The sequence below is a fragment of the Sorghum bicolor genome, chromosome 3, assembly GCF_000003195.3.
Source record: "Sorghum bicolor cultivar BTx623 chromosome 3, Sorghum_bicolor_NCBIv3, whole genome shotgun sequence".
Taxonomy (NCBI): Eukaryota; Viridiplantae; Streptophyta; class Magnoliopsida; order Poales; family Poaceae; genus Sorghum; species Sorghum bicolor.
The window spans coordinates 70,766,559-70,784,347 of record NC_012872.2 but is presented as its reverse complement, the minus strand read 5'-3'; the positions used below and the strand labels follow the sequence as shown (position 1 = coordinate 70,784,347).

The 17,789-nt window shown below is 40.2% G+C and overlaps 1 protein-coding gene and 1 long non-coding RNA gene across 2 annotated transcripts; one reads left to right on the top strand and one right to left on the bottom strand.

Annotated features, from left to right (window-relative positions):
* Positions 6,967–9,381, top strand: LOC8056157 (mitochondrial import inner membrane translocase subunit PAM16 like 2). Its single transcript, XM_002458922.2, has 4 exons — positions 6,967–7,215; positions 7,342–7,429; positions 8,603–8,733; positions 8,881–9,381. The coding sequence occupies exons 1-4, from the start codon at positions 7,213–7,215 to the stop codon at positions 8,998–9,000; spliced, it is 342 nt and encodes a 113-aa protein (XP_002458967.1). The 5' UTR covers positions 6,967–7,212; the 3' UTR covers positions 9,001–9,381.
* LOC110434135 lies at positions 13,798–16,737 on the bottom strand. The gene is made up of 7 exons (XR_002451613.1): positions 16,117–16,737; positions 15,915–16,028; positions 15,237–15,398; positions 14,857–15,043; positions 14,638–14,754; positions 14,359–14,561; positions 13,798–14,017 (listed from the first exon to the last, which is right to left on the bottom strand). It is a non-coding gene; the product is annotated as an uncharacterized LOC110434135 (long non-coding RNA).

The window sequence follows — 17,789 nt, the reverse complement described above, 5'->3', positions numbered from 1 at the left end:
GCCGCTTGCCTTGCCTGCAGCAGGTTGCGTGCTTTTGCCGCCACCAAGATTAGATTGATTGAGAGTCTATTAGTACGATACAGTGCACATGTGCTTGTGAACTTGTATTTGTAGCTAGCCTGTCGGGATTGCCATGGATCGATGGCATGCGTACTTGTTGCCACCGCCAGGATTGGCCACTGTTTAGATTTTGGCCCTCTACTATACTAGTACCTGGTTTCCTTGTTGATGGCGGGCTGCTGCTATGGAGCCCCATCTTTTCCCCGCGATAGAAAAAAGCCATAAAATAATTGATGTGGGCCTCAAATTTGATTTTTAGATGCAATTTATTAAAAACTATTGGAGATGACTTTTTTTTCTCTTCCTAAATCTTTTTAGAAGTCACCAAACAACAAGTTTTAGGAGAAAAAAAAGTAGGGAACTCTTGGAGATGCTCTTATGGACTAACCTTTTGCTAAGTGTTGATTAAGCTAGGTAAATTCCACACCAATAGTTGAGCAAGGTGACATCCATGGTAGAGATGGTGTTGCTCACAAGTTGATCAAGTGCTCAACATTAGAGAAGATGAGAGGAGCAAAGCGAACACTGCTACAGAATGAGCGATCACAACACCATTATCACCGTGAATTATGTAATCATCGGTGCTAAAATTGTTTCACCGTGGGTAAGAAGGACGAAGGGGCATGGATACCAATTAAACCGTTGGTGAAAAGTTCTATCACCGCCCATTAACCATTGGATCTAGTGGTGATCTTTAGTGTTCGTATCTCTACTGGATTTTACGTAGAGCTACCTGTGATAACTGTTATGGCCACCGACCCTAATTGGCTAGTGGTGGACTGGCGATCAGTAGTCTTTATGGTTAGTCACATCTCTACTACAAAAGAGCTATGCAATATAGGTTTCAATCCTATCAACTAAGTTAGAAAGATAAAGCATACAATGTTGAAGCTTAATTGAGTTAGGGTTTAATTTGAAACTTCTCCGTTCCATGGCTTCTGCAAGTAGATGATACCAAAAGAAGAGAGTTCACTCTTTCCCAACCATTCGACTCAATACCCAAGGACTATTAGATGGCATGATGCAAACTCCCGTCAACGACTTCAATATTTTTATCAAGGTATCAAAAAGCACATAAGCTTCTCCCTAGCTAGTTCTCGTTGGAGTCCCTCACAAAGGGCCAAGCTCCTGGAGGGGTATGTAAATAGCCCCCGACCCTTCCCCATACACAAGTGGGTCTCCGAGATGGACTCTCCCAGACCGCTCCCTAGTTTGTAATCTCTCCATTTTAAATTATAAGATATTTTGTCTTTTTAAACATATTGCTTTTACTATATATCTAGATACAATGTATATTTAAAGTGCATAGTAAAATTGTGCATCTAGAAACCCAAAATATCTTAGAGCAATTTTAGCAAGGACAACTAAATATGGATGCTCAACCCAAAAATTAGCTTCAGCAGAGCCCCTAAATTTGGATGGGCACCCAAATCCTCCCTAGAGACCCCATTCCTAGGGGCTTAACTTGAGGCCTCCATCATGTTGTTGCATATGTTTCTCCCCTCGCGCTCACATGTAACTGTCGCCTCTGCGGGGTGGGCGCGCAGCTCCGATCATCCACCTCCTTCCACTATGCAAGAATGGCCCTGACCATCGATTTGTTGTGTCACCTTGACGGTCGTGCTCCTCAGCGACGAACTCCTTCTCGGTGGTTGTGCTAGCACACCTCTCTCCGGTGGCGGTAAATTCACGCACGTGATGTTCGTGCCTTGCTCATGGGGAGCTCGTCCACTCATAGGAGGCGGCTAGATTCGCTCTGCACTAAGGGAAGGTGTGACAAGAAAGAAGAAAAACTTACCCTCATATGGGTCCAAACGACAGTTGTCTTACTTTTGAGGCTTTGGTTTAAGAATTTCTGTTAGAGTAGACTAGTATAATACTCGTGCTAATGTTACGACAACACATAGCCACCCAAATCAAATAACTAAAAGGCATATATGTAAGTTATTGAACATCACTAAGATATATATTTATGATTCGACATGTTCTGGCTACATATTTCCACCAAGGTAGCCAACACTCTTATTGCATCCAGAAACACTAAATCGATAGCTAAAAAACAACACGAAGACATGTTGATGAATCATACCACATGTTGACGCGCACACACCTTAGCAGCAAAATGTCTTCAGGAGGTAAATCAAAAGTAGGGCTCTGATTTGCGTGCTGCTCTGTTGAAGTTGCTCAATGTGGTATGGAGCGAGTACTAGATAAAAAAAAAAAGAAAAAAGAAAAAAGTGCACTCGTGACGTGTTTGTCCTAGTCATGGCAGCAAAATGTCTTCATCAGGAGGTAAATCAAAAGTAGGGCTCTGATTTGCGTGCTTCTCTGTTGAAGTTACTCAATGTGGTATGGAGCGAGTACTAGATAAAAAAAAGAAGGGTCTATCTAGATATCTGTTGACAGATTTTGACATCAAAAATCTGTCAAATTTTTGACAAATGACAAGGTGACACATCAGCAGAAAAAAACAGACAGATGCTCCAACAAAAAAACTGTCAGTTTTTATTATACAAGGCATATCCAACAAAAAAGATCCACAACCCGTTAACAAAAAATACAGTGCTGCTTTTGCTGCTGCTGGGCACTGCACTGCTTCTGCTTTTGCTGCTACGGCTGGGCACTGCACTGCTTTCTCCTGTTGCTGCTCCCGCTATGCTCGGTAGCAAATTGCAGTGGATGCAAAACCTTGTAGTTCTTTGGCTTGGTGAAGAACTGCATAGTTGATCCAAATTACCTGGATCTCTGTTACCACAGAGAACAAACATATAAATTACCTAAAAATACGATTCTAGCAACTATGACAAAGAACAAGCATATAAATTACCTAAAAAATCAAGCATCCAGCCATCCACCATGGATATAGGGATGTAGGACTGCACTGCAGCCAGCAGAGAAACAAAACATAAATATAATTATCATTCAGAACAAAGAATGCGACATTTCTAAATATAATGCCATCCATTTACAAGACTATGCGATGAGCTTATAAACCATCACATTATTGTAAATTCTCAACCAAATAAAATACAAGCTAATCACCATTTTATCTCTAATAAGCAAACAGATTGACAAATTTATACAGAACCAGAAGCATAAACTGTCATGATCACAGAGATAAAATCATTGTTATAGACTGTCCTTACCAGAATTTCAAGATAGTTATTTTAAATTGTCATGGCCACACTTGCACATGCATTAGCCTTAATTCGAAAAGCGGAATTTCAAATTATTATGCTTCACATATCAAAACATAAGGAAAATCTGCGGTTCCAAATGTACCTCATCGTATTTTCTTCTGGTCAATAAGAAAAATCAGTACAACCTATTAGCAAAAATATTTCAATCTCACGGAGACCATGTTTGATTGAAATCTGAGTTGCCGGAGCCGCAGCAGACATCCATCTCAAAGCATAAAGAGTCAGCGTCAACTTGTGGTGCACATGTAGCTGACAGAAGAAAAAAAGAGTCAGCAACTCAGCATAAAAGGTCCCATGCATCCATATTAAAATCTATAATCTGGAAAACACCCAAAAAAAAGTTTTGGTACTGTAAAAGACTAGAACTACTGATGGTTGAAGTTAAGTTCAGGCTAGATCTAAATTGAGTCCAAGCTAAAGCTTGCACAAAATCGCAGACTCCCATCCTGAGATGCCCTAACTCAAATTTAATCAAATTGGCACTTGGGAGTGACAATCAAAGATCTCTAATAACAGTAAACAACGTCCTACCAAAACCACACACACCAAAAACATACTAATATAGAATCAACTCAACTAAAAAGAAATACATACATAGAGGGAGACACACACAGAGAGAAAGACAAACACATACACAGAGGGAGACACACACACACAAAGAGAAAGACAAAGACAAACAAAATTAGCTGTCAAAGACATTGCACACACAACCACAAACACAGACACACACCCACAAAAAACACTGCCAAAAAAATGCAGAGCTACTCAGCTACAAAAACAAAAACAAGAAAAATACCACACACACAACAAGCAGAGACACAACCACAAAAAAAGATAGACGAACACAAAAAAGTAAAATAAAACTACTAAAACAAAGTCAAAAATATAAAAAAATCCAAATAGCAACTAAAAAACACAATCAAGAAAAAACACACATACACCCACAAACAAAGACATAAAAAAATCAGTTGCCAAATACACTGCACGGGCACACCCACAAACACAAAACACACACAAAAAAACACACACAACAACAAGCAGAGACACAAAACCACAAAAACACACGAACAGAAAAAAGTCAAAAAAATCTACTAAAACAAAGTCAAATATATAAAAATCCAAATAGCAAATAAAAAACACAATCAAGAAAAAAACACAGCCACAAACACAGACACACACCTAAAAAAACAAACACACACAGAGAAAATCAAAACACACAAAGAACTATAAAGGCAAAGGAAAAAAAAGAAAGAAAAACTAAACACACACACACACACACACACACCAAAAAAAATGCAAAAAAAAAAACAGTAGTAGAAAAAAAGAAATGCCTGCTATAACCTAAAAATAAAGAAAAGGAATAAAAGAAAAAGAAATACAAATAAAAAGGAAAAATAAAAAAGGGTCCACAAGAAAAAATCCCATAAAAATAAAAACACATCACCAGAAAAAAGAAAGACTTGCCTGCCAAACAACAAATCATCAAGACCATCAAATAGGAGACTCACCATTAACCCTATAGAAAAGAAAACATAATATATAAGAACCTAAAAAATATTACATTATAATACATAGGAAAAAATGAAAAAAAAACACATCCAGGGAGCAATATCAAAGAGCCACAACACATAAAATGCAGCTCCCTCACCCCGAGGTCCTACTACCCAGTCTCAAACAACAACCTCATTTACGAACACAACATTTATGAAAAACTCGGTGCTCATCGACACAAAGCCAAGAATGTCACTGATACGTGTTAAATTGCAACTCAAACTAGAGATAAAGGAATAGAACAACACTGAATGTAACATTGCGACAACAATACTCATGCACAACTAAGCATATCAGCATTCCTTCGCAACACGCAAAAACTAAATGTTCACTCACAACATATGATTGTAAGCAGATATGAATTGCATAACGACAAGCAGGAGTGTCAACATGACTGGTATACTTGTAAACTCGACATCTCCCATAGAATACATAAAAGGAATGGAGACAAATGTGCGCAGAGTTTGGCAGGAATCAACCAAACATGGTCCCCTAGGTATTTCAGAAAAAATAGAACTTGTTCCTTGCACTCAAGAATATATGGAATTCTGAGGAAAAAATTAAGCGATTCAGAAAGCAAAGGCACCTAGTATTATAGCAGTATCTGCAGCAGAGCATGGTCTAGCTACTTATTATTGTTCTTTCCTGGTGGCAGTACACAAAAGAAACCTCAAAATAGAGCTCTTCAAGGTCACACTTCATAGTAAGGAACTCTTGCTGTGATCAAACAGTCTATAAACATCTTTAGACAAAAACCAGCAACATGATATTATAGATCCTAATCCAACAAGAAATGTCATGACACAAACCACATGAACAAAAGCAGAGATGCCACAATGTAGCAGATAGAAGCACATGGCAAGTGAAATGAAACAAAGAAAGATGAACCACATCATTAGAGAAGAACAATGCTAAAGGCTCACTGCATGACAAAGGAAAACAGAACAAAACATACAACTTTCCTGATTCCGCACAGAACAAATAGCCAAGCAGCAGCAAGATAAATAAACTACCAGAAAGTGGCATCTAAATCTACCAAAGCAGCAGCTACATCCAGTAGCTAAAACTAAAGTCTAAAGAAGGCAAAGGATGACAATGTTCAGAGCATACATGAATCTGAGAAAAAAATAGATCTCGTAGTAACATTTACTAGATGACACGAACTACAGATTGCATAGTTTCAACTCTACATGAACTGGAGATTACCAAATCCACAAGAAACATTGGCACATTTGCCAAAAAACTAGAGAAATGTACCCTACTTATACACTTTATAACAGGATGACAACATGATTAATAGCATGACTGGTAATCACATATGTCCTGAAGAATTGCCAAACTAAGATAATTTAGAACATATATGTACCAAGCAATTGCCAAACCAAAAACCAAAGCTGCAGAATAAGATCTACAGAATGACAACTAATGCATACCTAAATCGCAACACCAAGGATAAACACAACATGAGCAAACAACAAATAGGGGGAGCGGCAACAACAGCTGCAATACCTCCTCAGACAACAGCTCCTTCAATCTGCGGTAGCCGGAACAGGAGAAGTGGCGACGACTGCCACGCCCCAAAGCACCCGCCAGTGAGGAACCGAGGACAGGGAAAAACACTAACACGACGCACACCGGCGCGGCGCAAGATGTCCTGCACACGAGGCATGGCGAGGAGCGGGGAGGCGTGCAGGGCTGTCCCCGGCTGGATCCACCCACAGCTTCAGCGGGGAGGCACGGCGAGGAGCGGCGCAGGCCAAGCGGCAGTGGTTGCCGACTGCCTGAGCTATGCGCTAGCGAACACGGGGAGTCACGGAGAGGATTGGGGGAGACAAAGAGAAACGATAGCAGGTTTGTGGATTTCACAGGCTCTATTTCGCGGACCCGTCATAGCGTGGCGAACCCGTCAGCACAACCATACAGCTGCACGAATCTTAAAACAAATCAACGACCCAAAATTTGACAGATAAAGGCCACCAAAATCTGTTGACAGATAAATAGCATAAATCAAAAAAGAAAAAGAAAAAAGTGCACTCGTGACGTGTTGGGCCTAGTCGTGTTGGGCCTGTGGATTAGCCCAACCTACCAGTGCGTGCGCGTCCCACTCCGTCTCACTCTCGTCTTTCGTGCCGCACAAGATGAGCGCCTGAAAAGCCGAAAGCCGCACGCCTGACGGTCAACTGCTCAAGCCAAAGCCGAACACCACCACCCGCGCAGCCGCCCCCACTTCCCTGCGCGAATCAGAGCCCGTGACCGTCCCCTCCGTCCGTGCGATTCGCCGCCGTACCCCACGAGCGAGGTCTCTTCCTCCTCCCTCTCGGCCAGGCCAGCCCCTAGTCTCTGGGTTCCCTTCTTCTTCGCCGTCGCCGCCGTCGCAGGAGGGGAAGGAGGACACATCGCCATGGTGCGCTGATTTTTTTCGATTCCCTTCTCGATTCGACTCCGCGAGTGTTCTGTTCGCGAGCCGCTTCGCCTTTAGAGGTTATATCATTATCTGTCCCGCGCTTGACGATTCTGGTTTGACACACAGGCGGGCAGGCTCCTGGCGAATCTGATCGTCATGGGCGGAACCGTGGTGGGCAGGGCCATGCTCCAGGCCTACCGCCAGGCCATCGTCAGTGAGTGCTCTCTCCTCCTGTTGTAAAAAAAAAAAACATAGGATTCCCGAGCTACTTTGACTGTGCGGTGGCTTGAATCGTGAAACCAATGCCGTGTCTCTGCCTGAGGTATTAGTGATTTGTGGAGTAATTGTTAGTGGTTACGAGTTACCTGCAATTCTTTGTTTGGGGGATGCCTGGCTGGTTGGCTCACAATCTATCTAAAAAGAAAAAAAAACGAAATTTTAAGTTCTAGTGCGCCTAATAGTGTCGTCTGCCTGTTCCAGTTCTCTGATGTATGTGTCATGTGAGGTAGGACACCTGAGTAATCAGTCTTCGTCCTAAGGTTTTGGGATATCACTTGGAGCAGCTTTGTTTATCAAAATCCAAATTAGAGATTCTAAAATGTGTTCTTTTTCTTATTGCTATATGTCAAATTTTCCATGTACATTCTGAAGCATTTAATCGATAATATATATAGGCGTTGGTCCATGGAATGCAGGCTGTCAGGCTGTCACAGTTTGCAGTGGCCACTACCCAGCCATTGTGTATTTGTGTTGGTCCTTAGATTACGGACATCGGCACATTGCTTGCACTGCTCTGTTGTTAAATTGCAATCCAACATGTGAAAATTAAGTACTTCCAAACTATTCTGCATTTGTGAACTGATAAGTGATGGTTAGCTCCATAATTATTATGTCTGTTTCGTTCAGTAGGATATATTCATGTCTCACTTTAGAAAATCACTATGATGGCTTTTCCTAGTATTGAAGGATATGTGAAGTCTTTGTATACATGCATAGAAAAGCCAATTTCATACTATTCACATTTGTGTCGATCAAATTATTAATGTGCAGCATAGCCCTTGTTTTCCTGCAAAGTGTCATAACTCTGTAAGTAGTTTTTGATTCTGTGTTTGGAACTTCTATGCGGAACCTGATTTTAACTGAATTGATTAGGTTCTATGTATGACAATAGCTGTATAAATAAATGCTAACTTATAGATTGCTGTTGCAAGATGAATGAAGGTACCATAATGCTTCTGAACTAAATGGCTTACTTGACTTACTTAATCCGCTATTTACCTATAAAGAGTTGGCTCTCATTCCCAAACAAAAACATCTGCATGGCTACATTATCCATGTGCCATATTCCTTTTGAAAATCAATTAATCATTTCTGATTTTTCCTGTAGATGCAAACAAAACTGGAGCTGCCCAAGAAGCTATAAATGGTATTAGACGAGCTAGCAAGGCCATGACTGAGCAAGAAGCCCGGCAAATTCTCGGTATCAGTGAGAAATCAACGTGGGAAGAGATTGTCCAGGTGCATGTGACACTATTTTTATGATGCACAAAATATGTCCATGCAGCTGTTAGCTTCTGCCAACTCCATTATGTTAGAACCTTCTGTACAAAACCATTGGCTGAGCCAGAACTAACTTCAGGTTTTCCCTGTTTGAATGCTTTGCAGAAGTATGACACAATGTTTGAGAGGAATGCCAAGAATGGGAGCTTCTATCTCCAGTCAAAGGTTCATAGAGCGAAAGAATGCCTGGAACCTTTATATCAAAAGCCTGATGTACTGAACTGAGATTAGGTGCCCTACCTTCCGTTTGAAGCAGTATGCCTAATTGATCGATTTGCCAGTGCGCCCAGAGATCATCTTTCAGCGTTGAGTTATGTGTTGGGCGCATCAGGTTGATTGGTTGTAATGCCAGAATAATGTTTAACAAATATACAAAATTTTGGCTGATTCTCATTGGCAACGCCTCAGTTACTGTGGCTGTAATTCGTAGTATGTTAGTTGGCTGTGATGGGATAATTTTTGTTTTAGACAACAGGTCCCATTTTTGCCTTTGTGTTGAGAGGTGTCTTTGCTGCGCTAGAATAATCATTGTTTCAAATTTTTTTTTTTGACATGCTACGATCAAAGGCTATGCAGGATCAACGCTGCTGGTTGCTGTGTGCTACAGTTTGTTTGTTTGTTTTTTGTGCGAATTACTGTGCCTGCCACGATAACTATTGCGATCAGAGGGGACGTGATATCAAAGTATCAGTTTCTCAACCAAGCAACACTGAGAATATCCTCTCACCCTCAAAGTATCAGTTTGTCAACCAAACAACACGGAGAATATATTCTCACTCTCAGATCCCGAGCATTCTGTTCGTTTTGGCTTATAATCGTCATACTGTGGGGATTTTTTTGATTCTCAGTTTGGCAAAATTAAGTTTCTTTCCGTCTTTCACAAAGCTGTTGGTCCGGAATTTGAAGCAATAGTTTCAATTCTGCGAATATCTTTATTTGTTAATGTTAACGCCAAACATGTTACAAGGGTAGTGGACCACTAGTCTAACGATTATTTGTTTTGTCTCTACACCAAGCTCGACAACTGGAGGTTGGAGCAACGTTACGATCACTAAACAAGAGATTGTTGTATTAACTTTGGGACATTGCACACCCAACACAGGTACATAAAAAGGTTACTTATATAGAGATTGATGAACATATATGCTGTAGTAGTCATTCCCATCATGGATCTGTATCTCGACTCCTCACGAGGTGGGATTTAATTACGGCACTCCGGCTCATCCTTTGGATCGTATAGTACTTATTGCTAATAAATATATCTTTTGGATCCAAATAGATATAGATAATAAACTAGCTAATTGTTAGCTGAAACTTTAAATAACAACTATCCTGCTAGGGCCTTGTTTGGATTCATTATGTACTAATAGTTAGCTGGCTAATAATTCATATCCAATATTAGCTAGCTAACTATTAATTAGAGGGTATTTGGATACATAGCTAATGAAAAATGATACGAAAATAATTATTAACTGCTATTATCTAATTTGGTTCAACTAGTGAGATAGTTATTATCTAGAGATCCATCTAACAATTAGCTATTTTATTAGCTATGCATGTTTGGATCCAAAGGGGATAACTATCAGTAAATAACTATTATCTATAGAGATTCAAAAAGAGCTTAGCTAGACAAAAATAGATAATGAGTATTAGCCAGCTTAGATACACATGAGAATCTCATTCTAGTGTATTAGGATAACTTGGGGAAGGGAAAGAAGAAGAGGTCTGCGACCGAAGGAAGATTGGTTAGCAGAGTTCACTTCTGTTGTAATGGTCTCGTGCCTCTCCTCACACACGGAGCATCTAGCTCGTCACGCGTGTCCTACGACGCAGTAGTTGGGCCGGACAGTGCGCTTGTGCCGGCATGCGGCAGCTTTATGAACTGGAACCTTCAGGTCTTGTTTATTTTTAATTTTTTTAGTTTTCAAGACTGTAGCACTTTTATTTTTATTTGACAAGTATTATTCAATTATAGAGTAACTAGGCTTAAAAGATTTATCTCGCGATTTACAGGTAAACTGTGTAATTAGTTTTTATTTTTGTCTATATTTAGTGCTCCATGTATGTGCCGTAAGATTCGATATGACGGAGAATATTGAAAAGTTTTTTGTTTTTTGATAAAGTAAACAAGTATTAGGTTCAGTTTTCTAAAAAAAAGTTGTACTAGGTTTCAGTAGTTGGAGAGATCTGGGATCCTCGACACAGTCAACAATAATGCCGGTATGGATTGTTAGGATGACACCACCATGGCATCTGAGTTCAATGCAAACTAAAACACCTCTGCAAATGAACTAGGGCTTTGTTTAGTTTCAAAAAAATTTGCAAAGTTTTTCAGATTCTCCGTCACATCGAATCTTTAAACACATGCATGGAGTATTAAATATAGATAAAAATAAAAACTAATTACACAGTTTGGTCGGAATTGACGAGACGAATCTTTTGAGCCTAGTTAGTCCATAATTGGACAATATTTGTCAAATACAAACGAAAATACTACAGTGTCAATTTTCCAAAAATTTTGAACTAAATAAGGCCTAGGTTGTCTTTAAAATTATTTTTTTGTACTACTGAAATACATTCTTTTTTATAAAACTGGTCTATCTTTCGTGAGAGGAAATCGTGGAATGAAAATCGAAGATCTTCCCGAGCTACATTTGCATGCCACTCATGCAAACCAACCTTGTTTAGTTTCAATGTACAGTTCCATGACACAGTTACCAAGACTATAAACCAGGTAACCGAGCCATATAAGTTGTATGGAGATGAAACTCCTCTCACATCTAATGAAACTCCTTTATTTAATGACCATGTCAAGTCACCAATTTAATGTGCATGACACTCTCATAAAACATGCATTGAGACTGGCCTGACCATTCTTGGTGGAGAGTTTCATCGCGTTGTTTTCAAGACTGCCATGTCATGTGAAATGAAATAAAACTTGGATGAAACACACACTTTTAATGGAGAGTTTTATTTCATAGTTTCATAGACATTTAATTCCAAGACTCATAGAGAGTTGTTAATCGTGTCAGGGCACTCACAATGCAGACTCTATCATAGAGTCTAAAGTTATTTATTACTTCAAACAATGTGGACTTAGAGTCTAAATAAGACTTGGAGTCTTATTTTTTTCTACCTCTTTCTTTAATAAATATGCTGCCACATCAGCAAAATACCATAAATAATATGTAATTTATTGTCTTAGACTCTGTGATAGAGTCTTGTATTGTGAGTGCCCTCAAAAGAGTTTTATCTAGATGAAACTCATTTCTTCTCTCTTCTTAAATACACCGTCATGTCATAAAAAGTCTATGTGGCAACCTATTTAATGCAAATGAAACTTCCATTGAGACTAGCTTTAGGTCATCCTCAGTGCAGGTTTTATGGCTCAGTTTCCAACACATCCATATTTTGAAAATAGTGTAGAAGAGTTTCATCTCTATGAAACTCTCTTTACTCCCATGAAACTATTATCACCTTTCTCTTCATTAATACAGTGTCACATCAGCATATTTAATGTGCATGAAATTATAATAAAACTCTATTGAAATTGGCCTTACAACGTTGAAACTTGATACCAATACTAGGACTACACATCATCCTAATTAGTATAAGTCCACAAAAAGTATTCAATTGTGGGGTTCTCATGTTTGCATGGAAAGAGAAACTGCTCCTCCTTTAGGGCGTACCCAACGCAACACGCTGGCGTGCTGCCCTAAAAACCACGTCGGAGCCAGTCGTCCACATCACAGCGATTGAGAGCCTCGCAGGCTATCAGATGTGCCTGCAGAGGCTGCGGCAGCCTCATTTGAGAAAAGTATGAGACAACAGCTAGAGTAGAGTTTAGGGTTTAGGGTTGGGAAGAAGAAGCAGTCTGTTGTGACGTCCTATCTATGAAAAAGTAATGTGCATATTGCCAGCAAAGGACAGTGAAACAATGATTCAAGGGGCCATGCAAGTGTAGCCTGCATTGGATAGATAATAACCTTATTTTACTTTAAATCTACATAAATTAGTACTTTAGCCGAGGCTAATAAATTCGACTGTCTGGATTGGCAATGCCCTTATACACAATTATATATAGTACATAGTACATATCAAATCTTCCACCACATTATAGCTCACTTTGCGAACTTGGCCAACGTTATTCTGATATATTTGTATTTCGATCTAGTTCATTCTCCCTCTAATAAAAATGTATCACATTCTAGAGTTACACACATTAACACATACGCACTAGAGTGTGATAGTTAAAGGTGGCCTTTAGAGATGGAAAGAAGTTAGTACTGGTGAAACTTTTGTACCAACAGTAAATGTAGTAGCACCATCCAAAATACTCTACTATCTACAAACAGATGAAACAAGCTGCATCACTCGCATTTGTATAAATGTAGCACCATCCAAAATATCTTTTTTGAATTTATAGTAAACCCGAAAATCTGGTCTTCAGTCAACACCATATTTAAGACGCCCGTCATCTTTTTGTCAGCACAGTTACGTACGATTACCCTCTACAGGTGGGAAAATGCTAAAATACCATAAGTACAAAGAGCCAAAGATGAAGTAAGAGGACTGCAGGTTATTATGTCACGCCTTTAGTTCAAAAAAATTTGTAAATGGACAATGTAGCACTTTTGTTTGTATTTGATAAATATTATTTTGATTATAGACTAGCTAAGCATAAAAGATTCGTCTCATAAATTATAGGCAAACGGTGTAGTTAGTTATTATTTTTATCTATATTTAATGCTTCATGCATACATCGCAACATTTGATGACAGAAAATCTAAAAAATTTTACAAATTTTTTTGAATAAGGCCTTGGTGAAAAGTTTTTAGATTTTGATACTGTAGCACTTTCGGATGTATTTAATAATTATTGTCCAACTATAGACTAACTAGACTCAAAAGATTTGTCTCGTAAATTACAGATATACTGTGCAATTAGTTTTTTTTTTTGTCTATATTTAATGTTCTATACATGTGCCACAAGATTTGGTGTGACGAAAATCTTGAACATTTTTTAAATTTTGGAATGAACTAAACAAGGCTCAAGTTAAGAAAAGCCCGAGGAGTTATCAATTGAATTTCAGTCCACACCTTAATCCATCCATCCCACACACACGCAAAGTTCCCCGCAGATTGCAGCCGGAAAATGGCAGCCGATGAACTGGCTCTTTTCCTTTTTTTTTAACGTGCCGATGAACTGGCCGTGTAGGTATGGAGGCTGACGAAGGCGAAGTCTGCAACCACGGCCTTGTTTAGTTCACCCCGAAAACCAAAAAGTTTTCAAGATTTATCGTCACATCGAATCTTTCGGCACATGCATGAATCATTAAATACTAGTATAATGTCCGTGCTAACGCTACGGTTTTATCTCAGGAATGTACATAAAAACATTCAATGATTTTATTTCATAGTTTAACTTTTACACAATCATATTTAAACATGTATACAATCTAGAAACACTTTTGTATAAAGGAAGCCTCCGAATCTCGTGGAGAAGAGCATTTGTTTATTTATTGTATATAAATCAAATGACTATTTTGTGATAATAAAGATGAAACGTATTCCAAGTGATTACCAGTCTTTATTTGATGAAACTTTTGTAACACAAGTAGGGAATCTTCTCTTCATGGCGAGACAGAACCTTTTAGCAATAGTGTGAAATGTATAACCCTTGAAACATACTTCATTTAGAAGTGGATCCATAATGTACATAGTTTTGTTTTGCATGTTCATTATGAATAAAATGTATAGCCCATCTCGATAATATGGTAGTAGAATCTAAAAACAAACACAAACTATAAGTGATAAATAAAATATAATAAGCTTTTAAAGGAGTACACTGAACATATCTTACATTGTTGCAATCTTTAATTTTGTACTCCATATCAGGCCAGCACTCAAGTACTTTTGCGAGTTTCTTGTTGTCTAGCTTGTCACAACATCGCGGATCTCGTCCAAACTGAGTTATGGACTTTCCAGTTTGCAAAATTCAAATTTTTTTGATTAATTATACAATTGTATATATTATAGTAGAGATTGATGAATTATACAATTAAGACTTGGATGAACTTACAGCAAACTGGAGGTCCATGAAGTGGTATTTTTGCTTCTTCAACAACAAGGATTCATTTGACGCAGCTATCCTAACAACCATGTTGAAGCAATCATGATCCAACTCTCTATTGTCATCTAAAATTTCTCTAATTTTTCTAGGACTTAAAGAAATTGTGTATAGTTGTGTGCTTCGAACCCACTCTTTGCTACAAAACAATGACAAGGAACAAATTACTTATTGTAGCAATTCAATCATGGATATTGGAAAATCTAATTTAGAACAAAATAATTCTCAGTAAAAAATGACTTACTCCAAAGGTTCAGCATCGACACGTTCTCCTATACTGACATAATAAACTGAAAACAAAACTTCGATCAGGTTGTTGCAGAGCAGTGTACCTGTAAGCTAGCAACGACGCGAGCGCCGTGTCTGCGCCGGCGTGATCATCATGACGGCGGCAGAGGCGGGCGATCGTCGTTGCCAGGCACCGCGCGGCTTTGTCGTTACCTCGTCAAAGTGCGTGGGTGTGGGCGTTGACATGATACTGATCGTCGCGGCGGCTGCTCGGCATGTACAAGTTAGAAAAATATTTATAAGTAAGAATCATGTATACAACCAGAAAACCCTTGATACCGCCTAATGCAAATAAGTTTAAAAATAAATTACTTGAGATTTCAATTTTATTTTCTTCCTTGTCATCCGAATGTGCAATTATGTGTTTACCCACGCCACTTCATTCGTTGTTGTTTTTGGATATCTATTGGTCATGTCCTTTGCTTGGAGATATTCTGGTTTTGTGACAATTTGCACGATCATAACTGAAGCAGTAAAGAGCAATTATGAAGAAATAATCTAGGGACGGAAGTTCGACTGCAGGATTTGAGAAGATGTGGACCATCACATACAACAGAAGTGAACCTTAGAAGTGATAGGTCTACTGTAGTTCACAATATCGAGTTGCCTCCATTATCCCAAGGGAGAATTACAAGGTCGTGTGGACATCTTCAACAGTGATAAGGGCAAGGGAAATAGTTCAAAATCTCTTGCTCTACCAGCAGTTACATGTGATTCAGTACCTGATGATGCAAAGCTTGAAGGATACAGAGACCACAAAGACTCCATGCATTCAGAGGAGGAACATACTAAGGTGAGGATTGTCACTGCTTCATGCTCAAGAGCTAGTGCATTAGCTGAGAAAACAACAAAAAGTGTTACACAGCTTGATTTGATGCCTCATTCGCTAAGCCAGACGACCTCTAACAGTTCTGCACAAATTACCTGAGGATGTGAAGTCTGATTTGTTTAGTGCACTTCCATCAGGAGACCCTGCATGCAGCACTTGTAATGTTGCTAGAGCTGAAAAGAGATCTCCTAATGATGGTGGAGCTGATGATCCAGAAAATCCAAGGACTTTTCTCCCACCAGAAAGTTCTCAAAAATGGATTGAACAGTTTAGAGTTAGCAGTTGCCTAATTTTGAATGTAATTGCAGAGCAACATACAGATTTGAGCTGTCCGATAGTAGAATTATCAGGATATTTTTCCCATCAAATAAAACAGTGACCATGTAATCATGTTGTGTTACTACTTGCATCTCTACTTCATGATAAATAAATCGAACATGCATCCATATTTAATTTAAATAATTATACAAGTCTTATAGAAGCTGTAGACGTGGGAACAAATGAAAGACACCTGCGTGCTTGGCGTATGGATCCGCAGAACAAGGTGACCGTCATGTGCGTGACCGCGGCCTCCCCTCTGCCACGCGTGCGTGATCGTCGTGGCCGCTGCACGGGCTCGGGTGTGGCTTCCTCCCGGCGAGCGATCAGAAGGCTCGTCGAGGCTGCTGCTTGGCGCGACGACTCCACGGGCTTAGGCGTGCGTGCGTCCTCACGAGGCCGGCTTCCTCCTGCCGCGGTCGCAGGCGATCGACGCGGCGACTGCGCGGGCTCGGGCGTGCGTCCTGGTGAGGCCGGCTTCGTCCTGGCGCGGGCGCAGGCGATCGGCGCGGCGGCTACTCGGAGCCCGGCGTGATCCCGTGAGGCTAGCTTCCTCCTGGCGCGGGCGTAGGCGATCGGCGCGGCCTCCACAGCTGGGTGATCGGAGGCCGGTTTTTCTTTTTTTTTCTTCGATTCGATGATGCTTGGAGGTTCGGCGCCAGGTGCGGCCTGAGAAGTCACGGGTGAGATGCCGGTGAGAAGCCTGGCTTCCCACGTTCAATCGTGGCCATTAGATTTGATAGATGTGTTTTTTTAACCATTGATTTTAATGGTGTAGGACTATCGTGTACAATTTCCTGGGTACATAATGGATGGAGACTCTCAGTGGGGGACGATTTGTTGGGTGGACCAAGTATAATTAAAGAATTCCATTATAGTAGAGAAGATAGACAAAAATAAAAACTAATTATACAGTTTATCTATAAATCGCGAGACGAATATTTTGATCATAATTAGTTCATATTTAGACAATATTTGCCACAAACAAATAGCGAAATAAAAAATCTTTTCGCATCTAAACATGGCCCAACAGTGGATTCCACGTCGTCGTGGCCACCAAGTCTCCGAAGTACACCCTCCGTGTAGGTTTCACGCGTGCGCGTAGAGAAACTCCTCTCCTTCGTAGACAAGCCTACGGTACCCACCGGAGCTTCCATCAGTTGGATCACGTGGAGACTGCATCGGACGGTCAGGAATCGTCCCAATACTCGGGCCTCAGTCGGCGCGCCGGCGACACGGACATCCTACGGCGCCAAAACAGCTACGCGCACACGGTTTTTCCACGCACGGTCTCGCGGGCCCCACGCATCATTGACGAGGCAAAACATGGACGCTCTCGGTTCCGTTTCAGGACCAGTCAAATTAGAACGCGGCGACTGGAGGCCAGAGCTGAAAACACACGACACTGACAGCTGGGACAGCATCGCTCGGCCCCCTGCCATAGACCGAG

What these genes read in the sequence shown, in the direction of transcription:
- LOC8056157 (XM_002458922.2), top strand. An exon ending in CTACCGCCAGGCCATCGTCA is followed by an intron (nt 7,430 to 8,602) that starts GTGAGTGCTCTC and finishes TTTTTCCTGTAG; the next exon opens with ATGCAAACAAAACTGGAGCT. An exon ending in CGTGGGAAGAGATTGTCCAG is followed by an intron (nt 8,734 to 8,880) that starts GTGCATGTGACA and finishes AATGCTTTGCAG; the next exon opens with AAGTATGACACAATGTTTGA.